General features: G+C 38.6%; 3 protein-coding genes across 6 annotated transcripts; 2 read left to right on the top strand and 1 right to left on the bottom strand.

Moving 5' to 3' along the window:
- The first annotated feature begins 583 nt into the window (after window positions 1-583).
- Window positions 584-6,162, top strand: LOC111776797 (putative respiratory burst oxidase homolog protein H). The gene is made up of 13 exons (XM_023656169.2): window positions 584-1,131; window positions 1,240-1,405; window positions 1,478-1,640; window positions 1,734-2,534; window positions 3,263-3,358; window positions 3,447-3,562; window positions 3,664-3,766; window positions 3,919-4,007; window positions 4,678-4,843; window positions 4,918-5,031; window positions 5,123-5,254; window positions 5,352-5,430; window positions 5,926-6,162. Exons 1-13 carry the CDS (start codon window positions 783-785, stop codon window positions 6,036-6,038), a joined length of 2,487 nt encoding a protein of 828 aa, XP_023511937.2. The 5' UTR covers window positions 584-782; the 3' UTR covers window positions 6,039-6,162.
- Window positions 6,163-6,311: 149 nt separating this feature from the next.
- Window positions 6,312-12,883, top strand: LOC111776867 (putative respiratory burst oxidase homolog protein H). 4 transcript variants are annotated; one of them, XM_023656265.2, is made up of 13 exons: window positions 6,312-6,711; window positions 6,797-6,962; window positions 7,040-7,202; window positions 8,006-8,773; window positions 9,593-9,688; window positions 9,777-9,895; window positions 9,983-10,085; window positions 10,981-11,054; window positions 11,142-11,307; window positions 11,567-11,677; window positions 11,958-12,077; window positions 12,496-12,574; window positions 12,687-12,883. In XM_023656265.2, the coding sequence occupies exons 1-13, from the start codon at window positions 6,498-6,500 to the stop codon at window positions 12,788-12,790; spliced, it is 2,283 nt and encodes a 760-aa protein (XP_023512033.2). In that variant the 5' UTR covers window positions 6,312-6,497; the 3' UTR covers window positions 12,791-12,883. The 4 variants fall into 4 exon arrangements, 3 of the variants coding, with proteins under 3 accessions (XP_023512033.2, XP_086974749.1, XP_086974750.1); XM_087118623.1 differs by having other exon boundaries at window positions 11,952-12,077; XM_087118624.1 differs by having other exon boundaries at window positions 11,952-12,077; window positions 12,477-12,574.
- Window positions 12,884-14,442: 1,559 nt separating this feature from the next.
- Window positions 14,443-15,841, bottom strand: LOC111776857 (uncharacterized). The gene is made up of 2 exons (XM_023656254.2): window positions 15,286-15,841; window positions 14,443-14,772 (listed from the first exon to the last, which is right to left on the bottom strand). The coding sequence occupies exons 1-2, from the start codon at window positions 15,652-15,654 to the stop codon at window positions 14,584-14,586; spliced, it is 558 nt and encodes a 185-aa protein (XP_023512022.2). The 5' UTR covers window positions 15,655-15,841; the 3' UTR covers window positions 14,443-14,583.
- Between the last annotated feature and the right edge of the window lie 1,356 nt (window positions 15,842-17,197).

Below are 17,197 nucleotides of genomic sequence, written 5' to 3'. Positions count from 1 at the left end.
AAAAACTATATTATAGTGTGAACGCTTTATAAGTCATGTTGTTTGGTTAATTATTATACTTTGTAACATTAGCGTAACAACTCTCGAACTTTAAAGTATATAATAGACTCTTATATTAAAATGTGAATACAAAGACGTTTCTTAATTCAACAAAATAAGGACGGAGTTTCCATATATGTTTCAGTGATGCCTGAATTTGCTCAAATGTAAACATAAGGACGTTTTTTTTATAATAGTCAAAATCCACCACTAGCAAGTATTGTCCGCTTTGGTGTCAGCTTCATGGTTTTAAAACGTGTATGCTAGGGTCGTTGACACACCGCTCTGTGTCTGAGTTTGATTCCATTTGTAACCGTCAAAGTTCCCCGCTACCATATATTATTGAGCTATTACATTTTTAGTTTAATACGTATGGCTCGAGATAGATACATTAGTGACGTGGAAGATCAATGACGTATTTTTTAGTGAATAATATAGGAATTTGGTTATTGGGCATTGGCACCATTTTGATGGTTTGATGATGTTTATTTTTAAAATATAATAAAAAAAATTAAAATTATTATTTATTTGGACTTATAATTCTCAAAATCTCGCACCGGGCAGTCGAGTCTTTGTTACTCTTAGTCAACCACCACTTTCAGGCTGGCCATCATCTTCCCCACCTTCCTTCGAACACTCTGTTCATACTTCAAATCACCAATACCACACAATAGAGCTTCAAATCCGAACTCTGCAACTCATTTCTCGATTGTTTTTCTTGGTGAGTTTGAAGTGAAAAGCTGATGGAGTTCTCAGATGAAAAGAAGGTGAAAGAAAATCCAGCAGAGTGTCTACTGGAGAGCATTGAAATCGATCACATGGTGGCCGACGAGAAAACCTCTGAACTAAGAGATTTAAACCAATCGGACTGGAAGCAGAGCAACTGCAATGGCGATATGAAGAAGACTGCCGTCGAGACTTCTCAGTCGTTCGTCGGAATGAGAAGACGACGGAAGGGGTTTAACATGTTGAGGTTTCTGGAAGGTTCCATAGCCGGAAAAGAAGAGGAAGCATGGAAAGCAATAGAGAAGCGTTTTCGTCAACTAGCGCCTGATGGAAAACTTTCTAGAGACAAATTTGGAGCCTGCATTGGTGAATTTCTCGTCCTCTCTGTGTGATTAATCTCGTTTTTCTTGTTTTTTTTTTTTTTTTTTTCTAGCTAAATGAATATTTGGATCATCGGTTGCTGTTCTTATTTAGGGATGAAAAAAGACACGACGGATTTTGCTGGGGAACTGTATGATGTATTGGCAAGGAGACGAGAGATAATGGCAGCGAAAGGGATTACGCTGCAGGAATTGAGAGCGTTTTGGGATGATTTGACAAAAGAAGACCTAGATTCTCGGCTTCGGATATTCTTTGATTTGTATAAAACTCTCTTATATGTTTTTCCTTCTGATCCTGAAATGTAGATTCTGAAGAACTCGAGTGTTTTCAGGTGTGACAAAAATGGCGACGGGAAGATCTCAAGGGAAGAGGTGAAGACGGTATTGGAATGGAGCGCTTCTGCAAACAAATTGAACAATCTTGAGAAAGAATCTGAAACGTTCGTATCTCTGATCATGGAGGAGCTTGATCCAGACCGCAATGGGTTTATTGAGGTACTTGTTGAAAAATAAACTAGGAAGAACAGGAAGATCAAATTCCTTTTCGCTTAAAACTCTAGCTAAAAGAACTGATATGGGTTTAAACAGATTGAGCATATGGAAATTCTAGTGAGAGGAATGTGGAGCTCTGAAGAAGAAAAACGATTGCAGAAACAATATTCTAAACTTCCGGCGTCCCCGATTCTAGGAATCTGCAATACTCCAGCATTTCTGAAGGAAACAGAAGAAGTTATTATGACGAACTGGAAAAGAATCTGGGTTTTGACACTGTGGGTAGCAATAAATTTGGGACTATTTGTTTGGAAATTCATGGAGTACAGAGAGAAGGGGGCGTTTAAAGTGATGGGTTATTGTGTTTGTGTTGCAAAGGGAGCAGCTGAGACTCTCAAATTCAATATGGCTCTCATTTTGTTTCTTGTTTGTAGAGGCACATTAACCAAACTTAGATCCACCTTTCTCAGCTCCATATTCCCTTTTGATGATAATATCAATTTCCACATGCTGGTTGCTGTAGCCATTTCGGTGGGCACTTTTCTTCATGTCACAATGCATTTGACATGTGATTTTCCCAGATTGACTTCATGCTCAAACAACAAGTTCATGGCAATTCTTGGGCCAAATTTTGACTTCAAGCAGCCAAGTTACCCTGACTTGGTTGCAAGTGTTCCTGGTGTTACTGGAATCCTCATGATCATTATAATGTCCTTTTGCTTCACATTGGCAACTCCTTTATTCAGAAAGCGTAAAGACAAGTTACCTCCGCTGCTTCAACATTTGGCAGGCTTCAATGCCTTCTGGTATGCACATCATTTGCTTGTTCTGTGCTATCTCCTGCTGATTCTTCATGGCTACTTCATATTCCTGGCTCGGGACTGGTACAAGAAAACGGTACGTCTATTGTCATCGTATTGCTATTAATCTAATGTTTATATCTTCATTCATATTACCAATTACCAATGTGTGATCTCACATTGGTTAGAAAGAGGAACGAAACATTCCTTATAAGAACGTGGAAACCTCTCTCTAGTAGACGCATTTTAAAATCGATACATAATGCGCCAAAGCGGACAATATCTGCTAGTGGTGGGCTTGGACTGTTACAAATAGTATCAGAGCTAGACACCGGGTGGTGTGCCAGTGAAGACGTTGGGACCCCAAGAGGGATGGATTATGAGATCCCACATTGGTTGGAGAGGGGAACGAAACATTCCTTGTAAGGGTGTGGAAACCTCTCCCTAGTAGACGCGTTTGAAAACTATGAGGCTGACGGTGATACGTAATGAGCCAAAACAGACAATATCTGCTAGCGGTGGGCTTAGGCTATTATAAATGACATCAGAGCCAAACACCAGGCGGTGTGCCAGTGAGGACGCTGGCTCCCAAAGAGGTGGATTGTGAGATCCCAAAGTAGGCTGATGGCGATACATAACGAGCCAAAGCAGACAATAGCTACTAATGGTGGGTGCTGGTACAAACAATGTCAAGTTCAGGAGAGATAATCAGTGAATGAGCAAAAATTTTGGATAACAGTTAAAAGGAGCAAAACAATAGTTCAAACTGAACAAACCAGTGAATTACAACAATGATCTCAATGTCTGTCATCTCTCCATTTGCAGACATGGATGTACATTGCAGTTCCAGTACTTATATATGTGATTGAGAGACTTGTTATAAAGTTCTACGAATTTTACCATCAAGTCAATGTGATAAAGGTACTAAGATCTGCAAGCCATTTATCTTTTCTTGGAGGTTTGGCCGTGCAAGCTAAACAAGTTCTTCTGGTTTTCTCGGATTTTTCAGGGAGTAGTTTATAATGGAAACGTTCTAGCTCTGTACTTGACGAAACCTCCAGGATTTGTGTACAAAAGTGGAACGTATCTGTTTATTAAGTGCCCGGATATATCAAATTTTGAATGGTAATAGCTCATATCGATCTATTTCTATTTAGAGGTCGATTATATTTTAGGGTATTTGGAAGTATGATCACTTGAATTGGGATGTTTTTCACTGAATACAGGCATCCATTCTCTATCACTTCTGCACCCGGCGATGACTACTTAAGTGTCCATATACGTGCATTAGGAGATTGGACAGAAGAGCTCAGAAACAAATTTAAAGAGGTAATAAACTTGTTTCAACTGTCAAGCTCTTGTGCCCTCTATTTATTTGTGTTTTCTGATAGTGTTAAATTGCATTCCAAACTGGTATAAAGTTCATCACATTTTACTGTTTTTCCCTCCATTTCTACATACTAAACACAGAGGAAATGCAGGTCTGTGAACCTGAAACTAAAAAGAGGAAGGGGGGAATTGCTAGACTGGAAACCAAAACGTTTTTGGATTACGTTCCTTCGGAATCAAGGTGAGCGAAAAATCGGGTCGTTCCGAGTTAGTTTGTGTAATAGGCCAAGCCTACTCTTAACCGATATTGTCCGCTTTGGTCCGTTACGTATCACTGTTGGCCTCACGATTTTAAAGCGTGTCTACTATGGAGAGGTTTCTATACCCTTATAAGGAATGTTTCGTCCCTTCTCAACTGATGTGAGATCTCACAATCCACCCCCTTTGGGGAGCCAGCGTCCTCGCTAGAACACCGCCTGATGGTTGTTGTATCAGAGCCAGTCATAGGACAGATCGAGGCACTAGTCGGAGTAGGGCTAGACCCTCTCCATAGTAGACGCATTTTAAAACCGTGAGGTTGACGGCAATACGTAACGGGCCAAAGTGGACAATATCTACTAGCGGTGGGCTTGAGCTGTTACAAATGATATCAGAGCCAGAACTGGGTGGTGTGCCAGCGAGGACGCTGGGCCGATTGTGAGATCTCACATCGGTTGGAGAGGGGAATGAAGCATTCCTTATAAGGGTGTGGAAACCTCTCCCTAGCAGACACGTTTTAAAACCGTGAGGCTGACGGTGATACGCAACGGGCCAAAGCGGACAATATCTATTAACGATGGGCTTGGGCTGTTACGGTTTGTGACGCATTTTCAATCCAGAAATGGTTAACTAGGTTGGTATTGCATTTGCAGTAAGAAATATCCCCAGATATTCATCAAAGGACCATATGGAGCCCCTGCACAGAGCTACGAGAAGTATGACATTCTCTTGCTCATAGGCCTTGGGATTGGGGCTACTCCAATGATCAGCATTTTGAAAGATTTACTAAACCACATCAAACAAAGTGACTCCCACACTGTAAGTAAAGCAAACCAAACCAAACTGTTGACATTTTTGTGAAAGTCTGGGAACTAATCCAAGCATAATTGCAGAACGATGCCCCAAAGGTCCCAAAAAGAGCATATTTCTATTGGGTGACAAAGGAACAGGCATCATTTGATTGGTTTAAAGGTGTCATGGATGACGTTGCCGAGTACGATCACGACGTACGTCGACTGTGTTTAAACAAGAAAATCACTTAATTCTATATCCATTCTACCTGCAAGTAATCAACTTTCTTCATTTGAATCATTGCAGAAAATAATAGAAATGCACAACCACTTAAGTTGTATGCACGAGGAAGGAGACGCCCGATCCGTGCTCATCACCATGCTTCAACAAATTCAGAAATCTAGAGGGGAAGAAGTGGACGTTGTCTCTGGTAGCCGGGTAATCATGAACACAATTTACACAACAAAATTTTCCATCCAAATTCTCTTTCAATCCTCATAGGCTTGTATGTTATTTTAACACAACTGTACCACAGATAAGGACTCATTTTGCGAGACCGAACTGGGAGAAAGTTTTCGAAGAGTTGGCATCTAGACACAAAGGCTCTCAAATAGGTGAGAAATCGAGCCTCTAATCTAAACAAAATGGGTTAAGCTAATTTAAGCTTTTGGATTGAGAGGTAATTTAATCGGTCCTTAGCATTCGAACTCTTTAAAGTTATTTAGCTTTTGGTGGATTGAGCTATGATTTGACGGGTTCTGTGGTCGAAATCCTTGAAATCATTTTCACTTAATGGGTCCGTATTCGAACTCTTTTAAAGTCATTTTGTTTTTAGGTGAATTGAGCTATGCGTTGATGGGTTCTGTGTGTTGGATGATGAAAGTCCCACGTCGGCTAATTTAGGGAATCATCATGAGTTTATAATCAAAGAATACCCTCTCCATTCGTGTGAGGCCTCTTGGGAAAAACTAAAGCAAACCCATGAGAGCTTATGCTCAAAGTGGATAATATCATACCATTGTGGAGAGTCGTGTTCGTCTAACACTATGGTGGAACTCTACTTTTGAGTTGGGTTAGGTGGTGATCTAACACGCTCTCGTCGGTTTCAGGTGTGTTTTACTGTGGACCATACACTCTCGTTAAGGAATTGCGGGGTCACTGCCAAAATTTCAGCGACAGCTCAAGATCAACAAGGTTTCGTTTCCACAAGGAGAATTTTTAGCAACCTTTCCCCACCAAACACTTCAAAAAGAAGTTGTAAAATTGAAGCCATCATATTAAGTGATTTTGAAATTTCTTGTCTTAATAATTATCCTTTTACTTATTATATTTTTTATTTTTATAAATTGAGCCCATAAGCATTGTTTAAATTCGAACTAAGCTTTGATTACTAAAAATTAAGGATCTATTAGAGAAGGAATGTAGCTTTGCTTGCTACCCATACAGCTAAAAGATCTGATGCCACAGCCAAATCAATATATTGTTCTGTTCTAAGCTTGTTCATGATGTAAAATTTTCCAGCCTTCTTCTCCCATAATTCTCGAACAGGAACCACGCAAGTAATTAATATTCCTAGAGAACAATCCAAGTTTGGTATAAAACTGGTTATGATTTAAGCTGACACTTGACTCTTCAGTTCATCACCATTCTCCAACACTCTGAAACTGAGAGCTGAGAAAGAATGGCGAAAGATAATCCAGCAGAACGCGGCGAGCCTTCTCCGCCGGTTGCTGGAAATAAAAAAGAGCATAAACACCTTCACTTGTTGAGCTTTCTGAATGGTTCATTCGCGAACTCATGGGAGGAAGTTGCGGAGAAATTTCGCGGGCAAGTGGAATTTGACGGGCAAGTGGAATACGTAAAACTTTCCAGGGACGAATTCGGAGCCTGCATTGGTGAAACTATCTCTATTTCTCTATGATTTAATCTCTATTTTGCTTACAAATATTGTGAAATTTGTGTTTGTTGATTCTGTTTCAGGCATGAATGAGGACTCCAAATACTTTGCACACGAACTGTTTGATGTATTGTCTAAGAGAAAAAAGGTGGAGCCCGAGAAAGGGATTACTCTGCAACAATTGAAGGTGTTTTGGGAAGAATTGGATAAGGATGATCTGGATACCAGGCTTGAGATCTTCTTCGATTTGTAAGCTTCTCTCCCAAACTTGAAGCATTAAATTGGTTCCTAATTCATCCGCTTATGGATTTGAAATTTGTTGTTAGGTGTGACAAGAATGATGATAATAAGATCTCAAAGAAAGAGGTGGAGACTGTACTAAAGTGGACTGCTTCTGCAAACAAGTTGACAAGTATTGAGAAACAAATTGAATCCTACGCATCTATGATCGTAAAAGAGCTTGATCCAGACGGCAATGGGTTTATTGAGGTACTAAAATAACCAAGTAAAACAAGAATGCCTTTAATTTTTTTTAAGACAAATTAGTCACATAGTTTTAACATGATTTCTAGCGTTAGAATGAACATTAATAAGTAGGTTAAATATGTTCACGCGGTGGAGTGGGACGGGAAAACCTTCCTCGTCCCTGTCCGCCGCCTATTTCAATCCTCAATCTCGTCCCTTCACCAAAAATAACATTTTGTCTCTCCATGTAACACTTGAGGTTGAACCCCGAAGGGGGTGGACACTAGGTGGTGTGCGAGTGAGGACGCTGGCCCCAAAGGGGTGGATTGAGGGGGTCTCACATCAATTGAAGAGGAGAACAAGTGACAGCGAGAACGCTGGCCCCCGAATGAAGGTGGATTGTGAGATTCCACATCAATTAGAGAGGGGAACAAAACATTTTTCATAAGGGTGTAGAAACCTCTCCCTCGCTTTTAAAAACCTTGAGGGGAAGCCCGAAAAAGAAATTCTAAAGGCAATATCTGCTAGTGGTGGACTTAAGCTATTACACCCTACCTATTTCAATCTCTATCCTTGTGAAATTCTCAATTTATTTTCGGGACCAAGTTGTTGGACGAAAAAACTATTCATTTCAATGAAACTTTTTAATGATAACTTCCATTTTTCATATAATTTTAATTAAAAAATAAAATATCATAATAAATCTTATTAAAAAATATATATATAATATATAGTTTTGCTTAATGTAAATTCAAATTTCAAGATTAAATATACAATAGGTATAAACTCACTTGAAATTCATCTGAAAGAATTGATGTCTTCAACAGATTGAACATTTGAACCTTGTAATCCGAGAACTGTGGAAACCTGAAGAAACCAAAATGTTGCAGCATCAGGATGTTTCAACCAGCAATTTTGTGAGAGAAACAATAGAAATAATCAACGATAACAGGAAAAGAATCTGGGTTTTAATACTGTGGTTAGCCATAAATTTGGGTCTGTTTCTTTGGAAATACATGGAATACAAGGAGAAGGAAACGTTTAAACTGATGGGTTATTGCATTGGTACTGCTAAGGGATCAGCCGAGACTCTGAAATTCAATATGGGTCTGATTCTGTTTCTTGCTTGCAGAGGCACATTAACCACACTTAGATCCACATTTCTCAGCTCCATATTCCCTTTTGATGATCATATTTCCTTTCACATGCTGGTTGGTGTAGCCATTTCATTGGCCACTTTTGTTCATATGATTATGCATTTGGGATGTGGGTTTCCAATATTGTCCACATGTCTAAGCGACAAACTCAAGGAAATTCTTGGCCCAAATTTTGAGTCCAAGCAGGCAGGTTACTGTGATTTGCTTTCAAGTGTTCCTGGTGTTACTGGAATCCTCATGGTCGTTATAATGGCCTACAGCTTCACTCTGGCAATTCCTTCACTTAGAAAGAGTGAGAAGAAGTTACAGGAATCCTTTCATCATTTGATAGGTTTCAATGCCTTCTGGTATGCACATCATTTGCTTTTTCTGGTCTATGTCTTGCTGATTCTTCATGGCTACTTCCAATCCCTAGCTTGGGATTGGTTGAATCGAACGGTATGTATATCGCCCCCCGCCCCGTTGTATTGGTCTTAATCTAAAGCTACTGTTTTTGTTCATATTGTTAATATCAAGTTTAGAATGGATGTGTTGGATCTGTTAGAATCATGAAATGGCTCGTTTAACTTTGTGTTTTGTGAGATTCCACATCGGTTGGGGAGGAGAATAAATCATTCTTTATATGGGTGTGGAAACCTCTCCCTAGTAAATGCGTTTTAAAACCTTGAGGGGAAGCCCGGAAGGGAAAGCTCAAAGAGGACAATATCTGCTAGCGGTGGGCTTGGGCCGTTACAAATGGTATTAGAGTCAGACACCGAACCATGTGCCAGCGAGGACGCTGGGCTCCCAAGGAGGGTGGATTGTGAGATCCCACGTTGGTTAGGGAGGAGAACAAAGCATTCTCTATAAGGGTGTGGAAACCTCTCCCTAGTAGACACGTTTTAAAATCTTGAGGGAAAGCCCGGAAGAGAAAGCCCAAAGAGGATAATATCTACTAGCGGTGGGCTTGAGCCGTTATAAATGGTATCAGAGCCAGGCACCGAACGGTGTGCCAGCGAAGATGTTGGGCCTTCAAGGGGGGTGGATTGTGAGATTTCACATCAGTTGGAGAGGAGAACGGATCCTTCCTTATAAAGGTATGGAAACCTCTCCCTAGCAGACCTGTTTTAAAATCCTGAGGAAAAGCCTGGAAGGGAAAGCCCAAAGCGGACAATATCGGCTAGTGGTGGGCTTGGGCCGTTACATGTTTAGTAGGTCTCTCAACGTTAAAATATATCTAAAAAGTCCCTAAACTTTATGATGTCTCTTCATATGCAGACATGGGTGTACGTTGCATTCCCATTAGTTCTATACGCAATGGAGAGACTTAATATAAGCTTCAACGAACAAAAACATGAAGTCAAAGTAAAAAAGGTACAGATGAAATATAAGAAATTCTCTCTTTAAGTTCATTGGAACCAAACAAGACTTACTTTTTTGGTGTTTTTCTTGGACTTTACAGGCAGTAGTGTATAGCAGAAATGCTCTGGTAGCACTATACTTGACAAAACCAGAAGGATTCAAGTATGAAAGTGGGATGTATCTGTTTGTCAAGTGCAAGGATATATCAAAATTGCAATGGTGATATCTCTCATATTTTAAGAACTACTTATCTATGAGAACAATGAGTTGACTAATTGGGATGTTTTTATCACTGGAAACATACAGGCATCCATTCTCTATCACTTCTGCACCAGGAGATGACTATTTAAGTCTCCATATACTTAATCAAGGAGATTGGACATCCGAGCTCATGAACAGATTTGGAAAGGTATACTCGACAATACTCCAAACTCGAATATAACATGTTAAAAGAATATAATGTCTTACCCAGTTGAGCTAGGTATAGATTGACAGGTTAACACTAGTACTTCTATAAGTTTCTTAGAGGCAATATGTATTCTTACGTTAATTCTCTCTAGCAATGTTTTGGAGATTGGATACATTTAGGATGGTTTGGTTGAGACCTCACATCGGTTGGAGAGTAACCTCTCCCTAATAGACGCGTTTTAAAACCTTGAGGCTGACGACGATATGTACCCGGCCAAAGTGGACAATATCTACTAGCGGTGGGCTTCGCCTGTTACAAATGATATCAGAGTCAGGCATCAGGCGATGTGCCAGCGAGGACGCTGGCCTCCCAAAGGGGTGGATTGTGAGATCCCACATCGGTTGGAGAGGGGAACGAATTATTGCTTATAAGGGTGTGGAACCTTCAGCATGTTCAACTGCAAGAACCTGAGATGAAGCACCCTGAGTAAGAAAAGAAAGATCGACCCCCTGCACCCAACCTAGTTTTGGGGCTCAAGTCACTTCAGAGTCTTTGCCTTTAGATAACAAAAAAAGGTATCCGCCCCTTAGGTCAATTTTCCATTTTTGATTATGAAATCATAGGGTGCCTTTGGTACAACTCTTATTTCACACAATCCAGGAACTTCCATAACGTTGGCGTCTCTAACAAACGTGTTTTAAAACTTTGAGGAGAAACCCGAAATGGAAAGTCTAAAAAGAACAATATCTACTAGCTGTGGACTTGGGCTATTACACTATGTCCGATCAGATTTGGAAAAAAAAAAAAAAAAAAAAAAAAAAAAAAAAAAAAAAAAAAAAAGCATTAAAGAGTCTTCTTGCAGAAGTGTCCACTAAAATCAGAGGAAATTATGCAGGCATGTAGCGCTGAAGATGAAATGAAAAGAGGTGGAATAGTTAGACAAGAAAGAACAAACGACTTGAGATCAAGGTGAGTGAAAACTATGTGTTGTTCTGAGGCAGAAATGCAAGCCACAAATGGTTGTTAATAAGACTGATTGGTGTTCTATATTTGCAGTGATAAATATCCTCATATTTTGATCAAGGGACCATATGGAGCCCCAGCACAAAATTACAAGAATTACGACATTCTCTTGCTCATAGGCCTTGGAATTGGAGCTACTCCAATGATCAGCATTTTGAAAGATCTATTAAACCACGTCAAAACAAATGCCCCACAAAATGTAAGTGTTCACGTCGTTTAAAATTGTTGGAAGACGAATCTCACATCAGCTAAATAAGAGATTGATCCTGGAATTGTAGGTAAGTAATACAACTCCATTAGTATGAAATATTTTGAAAAATCAAAAAATAAAGCCACGAGAGCTTAGGCTCAAAGTGGAGAATATCATACCATTGTAGAGAATCGTAGTTCCTTACACATATTTACTTTAAAATGTCATCCTTTAAAAAAAAATAAGTCATTCTAAACTCATCTTGCAGACCGAAAAGAACTCGTCGAAGAGAGCATATTTCTACTGGGTGACAAAGACACAAGAATCATTTGAATGGTTTAAAGGGATCATGAATGATGTGGCAGAATACGATAATGGAGTAAGTCGGTGACTAATAGTGTTTGGAATAACTTACATTTTTTCAAAATTAATAAAAAAAGGCTTTTTAAATCAAAAGTGTTTTTTTTTTTAATTAATTAAAGATTTTTATAAAAGATAAATTTAATCATAATCTAAGATCATTAAAAAAAAAATGATTTTGTTCGGTAAATATTTATTTTTTAAAAAAAACTTAAATTTCATATTCTATATATTTTAGTGAGGTGAAATGAAGCAATTTTAACTTACCCATATTTAAAATTAAACCATTTCAGAAAGAGAAAGTAATAGAAATGAACAACCATTTAAGTTGCATGCATAAGGAAGGAGACCCACGGTCCGTGTTCATTACCATTCTCCAAAATATACAGACCGAAAAGGATATCATTTCTGGAAGTCGGGTAATTTTCAACACCAAACGAACTTTATTTCATTTTAATTTCAATAAATCTTAAATAGTCATTTTTGTTAGGTGAACACGACTCTCCACAGTCATATAATATTATTGCATAAGCTTTTATAGCTATGTTTTGGGCTTTCCCAAAAACACCTTATTCTAATGGAGAGAGTATTCTTAGACTATACATATATGATCACTTCTGTGGGACTAGTAAATTTTTATTATAATAATTTTAATTATATGTGAATATAAGATTTATTAAAAAGTAGGTATAGTAATCAATAATAAAAATTAAAATAAATGCTATTAACATATTCTAATTTTTAAAATTAATTTGAAAACAAAATAACTTATTTTAAGATTTTTTTTTTTTAATTTTTTTAATTTTTTTTATAATAAGTTTCTTGGAGTTATCACAGATAAGGGCTCGCTATGGAAAACCGGACTGGAAAAAGGTTTTCACAGACTTGAAAACCAAGCACAAAGACTGTAACATAGGTGAAATTTTAATTAAAATGCTTAATCTAATGTTAACATATATAATTAACAAATAAATGAAACTAATCACATTTTAATTGTTTTTTTTTTTTTTAATTTTTTTATTTTGCAGGTGTATTTTACTGTGGAAATGCCCCTCAACGCCAATTCGCTAAACTCTGCAGGAATTACAGTGATGGTTCAACAAAATTTCACTTCCACCACGAAAACTTTTAACTTGTGGTAAAAAAATGTTGGCTAATAATAAAAAATGGAATTCGATTTCAATAAAAAAATAAATAAATAAACATCGATCCATTGACTCAAATATATTTGGTTATAGCAATTTCTTGATCTCGAGCCTTATATTATTATGATTACTATGATATAACATAAACGAGTATCGTATTTTTAATTGATCGGTGATTCAAATCATCAACTTTTTATTGGTTAAACTCGAACCGTCTTATTTATTATATATATATATATATATATATATATATATATATATATATATATATATATATATATATATATAAATGATGTAGATATGGTGAAGAGTGTCAAATCTGATGGGGCATTGTGGAAAATAGAATGGTTCCCATATTTGTTAAGGCATTGACTTAGGCCTGAAAGATTCTACACCATTCCAACCCCTTCTTCCTAGACAGCCCCTTAGCTGTTACTGTCTCTTCAATATTGTCTTCTATTCTGCACCCCACAGTGTTTTTCGAATTATAAAGCGTTTATCGAGGGCATGGAACCGCTAACATACCCCACATCATAACTTGAGCGTTATTAGAGTCATGTTCTTGATTTAGCCGTGTTTGTGTGCTTTAAAGACATAGTCATTGTGATTCGCTATGGACAACTAATTAGATAAGGATTGTGTTTTGGTGAACATGAGTCAGTCTAGTTGAAAACGATTGCTCGAGAGTAAACAAGGATGAAAGACTGTTCGAGAGGAAACATCAAATACACCTTTTTCATAGCTGACGGTTTCTCGTACATATTTGACAACACCTTCAATAGATCTGACGTTGTCTTTTCCTTGATGATATTGAACACCACGTTTCTAGACAACATCAATCAGATCAACCCTAAGGTCGGAATATTGGTAAAGGTTCTATGGATGACTTCAAGTATGTATAACAAGAGATAATACAGAGAATGAAGAAAGTGCATTTGAGAGCAATGTCTAATCAGGTATATATATGATTTCAGTTTATTAAATATAAAACGCTAAAATACTTTAAAATATAGTTAGGAATCACGACTCTTCACAATGGTATGATATTGTCCACTTTGAACATAAGCTCTCATGCCTTTGCTTTGGGCTTCCTCAAAATGTCTCATATTCCTCACTTATAAGCCCATGATCATTCCCTAAATTAGCCAAGGTGAGACTCACTCCCAATAATCCTCAACACTCCTCCTCTCGAACAAAGTACACTATAAAGCCTCTCTTGAGGCTTATGGAGCTCTCGAATAGCCTCCCCTTAACCGAGGCTCAACTCCTTTCTCTGGAGCCCTCGAACAAAGTACACCCTTTGTTCGACACGGCTCTGATACCATGTTAGGAATCACGACTCTCCACAATGGTATGATATTGTCCACTTTGAACATAAGCCCTCATAGCTTGCTTTGCTTTGCTTTGGGCTTCCCCCAAAAGCCCTCGTACCAATGGAGATAGTATTCCCCACTTATCAACACATGATCATTCCCTAATAAGACGGTATCATATTTTATTTATTTATAAAAAAAAAATATTATTATTATTATTATTATTTAATCAATTGCAAAAATTAAGTAAGATTTATTATTATTAAAAGGGACATTAAAAATACAACAAAAAATAAATAAATAAATAAATAAAGGGTGAGTCAGAATGTGAAACGGCAAATCAGATTTTCCTTCTCCAAATTTTTACAATATTTATGACATTCATTTTAAGCCCTCACCAACCCTACTCTCTACTTACCCTACGCCCCCCCTCCTATTTTTCTTTTAAATTAAATATTTATTTTTCACTAATTCCCCCATCCACCGTTCCCACTCCCGCCTTCCTCCTCCTTCACCCACCCCGCCCTCACCGGAAACAGCTCCAACGTCCTCAGCGTCCCATTACCACATGTCGTCTCTGCATCCTCCTCCCCCACCGCCATCCCATCATCGCCACCGCCCTCCACCTCCGTCCTCCGCCCCTCTCCACCCTCCCCCTGCATAAACAAAACCCGTAATTAAAAATGTTGGAGGATGAAAGTCCCACCTCCGCTAATTTAGTGAATGATTATGAATTTATAATCAAGTAATACTCTCTCCATTGGTATGAAAGACTTTTGGGGAAGCCCAAAGCAAAACCATGAGAGGTTATGCTCAAAATGGATAATATCATACCATTGTAGAGAGTAGTGTTCGTCTAACATGCTATCAGAGTCATGCCCTAAACTTAGTCGTGCCAATAGATTAGTAAATCCTCAAAAAGTAGTCGAGTCTCGATTAAGGGGAGACCTACTTTGTTCGAGGGGAGATGTTAGATGATGAAAATCTCACCTCGGCTAATTTAGGGGATCATAGGTTTATAATCAACCAATACTCTCTCCATTGTGGAGAGTTGTGTTCGTCTAACAAAAAAAAACATATCAAATTCCCCATCCCAAGTCCCACATTGGGTTAGTAACCGACAATATTATACCATTCTGAAAAGTCGTGATTCCTATAAAATTCCGTACCTGAAAATGAGTTGGAAGCGGGAGTAGAGGCGGCAGGAACCGCTGGTGGTGGTGGTGGTGAAGAAAACAGTGAAAGAAATGATGGTCATCAAAACGCTGTCGTTTAATGAAGAAATGATGTTGCTGAAGCTGCTTGTAAAGCTTCCTACGCAGCTTCTGGCGGTCTCTAGCCTTATGGTTCTGAAACCAATAGAACACATTCTTGCCTTCAATCTTTCCATACAAAGAAAGATGGGAAGTAATATGCTGAATCTGAGTGGCATTGGGAGTCTTAAGCCCATTTCTATAAATCTCCTCCAAAATCATCACTTGCTCGGGGGTCGGACACCACCGTGATGGGGTAGCCGCCGCCGCCGCCGCCGGAGACATCTTTGAGGTATTTTTGTTGGTGGGTTTGTGGTGGTGGGTGTAGTGTGGGTGAGTATAAATAGAAAGAATTGTGGATAGAGAAGATCCAATGGGTAAAGAGGGAGAGGGACAAGGAGGATGGATGATGATAAAAGTGAAAAAAAAGGGCTAAAAAGTCTTAGTTTTAGAAGAAAAAGAGAGGAAAGGCAGTGATGAAGGAGTGTCATGCTATGTTTCCCATGGAGAGGCATTCAGCTCTAGATTTCACCCATAACGTACACTGTCAGCCAAAATAAATAAATGTGTTTTTTTTCTTTCAAATAAATAAATTTATTGAGTAGACGATAACGTTATACAAAATATTTGGAATCGAAATGGACCATTACTACAACTGAAAGAGAAGGACTCGCTATGGTAAGTTTCGGCTAGCTTAGGTACTAAATCGTCTATGTGGACCACTAGGGCTTGCAAAAGCAGGTGGTATTACCAACTGGGCATGCAAGATGACGTTGCTGAGTATGTGAAGACATGGCTCGTGTGTTAACTGGACAAGGTTGAGCAGAACAGACCACGGGAAAGTGTCTCTATAGATTTTATTGCGAATGGGTCTTAATTGCGCGGACTCACAAACAAAATGAAAGATACACATTTCTTGTGTACGTTAAATTCGATGTGGGACTTTCATCAGACGAACACGACTCTCCACAATGGTATAATATCATCCACTTTGAGTATAAGCTCTTGTGGCTTTGCTTTCGGATTCCCAAAAAGTCTCGTAACAATGGAGAGAGTATTCTTTGTTTATAAACTCATGATCATTTCCTAAATTAGCCGACATGAGACTTTCATCATCCAACATTTATAAGAGCAGATTGAAATAGAAGTCGGTTCGACGAGATCTGTTGAATCTTCTTGAGAGGAAAGGGGTCGATCGAGAGAGATTTGGTAAGTTTGGATGTTCCACTTTCACGACGGGAAATTGACTCTACACCCTCATTTCGGTGCCGTACCCGACTCAAATGTCTTGAACTTATTACCTCCTAAACTTTTTTAAAGCCATTTTTAATAATTAAGAAATTGTAAAAGATAATTAAAAAAAAAAAAAAAGTGTGAAAATAGGAAAAAAAGAGGGAGTTAGAAGATGATTATGTCATCATCACCTCGTAATATGATTACCACTTTCTCAACGGAATGAACAAGACGGCCAGACACTTGGGACTTGGGCCTTCTCCTTCTTCTACTGTCAATCACTCCACCTGTACCGTACCTAATCCCCACTCAGCCAATCAATACACGCCAACTCGGATGCCTTGCCAAATCAACGCTAATATTCCACCTCATCAATTAATTAAATTCCTCAAAATAAATAAATAAATAAACTCAATTATTTTCCCCAGTGGAAAACGTCGCGTATTGGATAAAGCGGTGCATCGACGTTCATAAATGCGAGGAGGGCCAGGAGACAGCCAGCTCTGTCTCTCGAATAATCTCAGTCGTCCGTTTGTCGCCACGCCGCGACGATCGTCAACCAAGAAGGAGTAGGAGAAGGTTTAGCAAAACGACA

The sequence above is a fragment of the Cucurbita pepo genome, chromosome 16, assembly GCF_057944985.1.
Source record: "Cucurbita pepo subsp. pepo isolate OVF chromosome 16, ASM5794498v1, whole genome shotgun sequence".
Classification (NCBI taxonomy): Eukaryota; Viridiplantae; Streptophyta; class Magnoliopsida; order Cucurbitales; family Cucurbitaceae; genus Cucurbita; species Cucurbita pepo.
The sequence above is the reverse complement of the archived record's forward strand: the minus strand, read 5'-3'. Positions and strand labels throughout refer to the sequence as shown.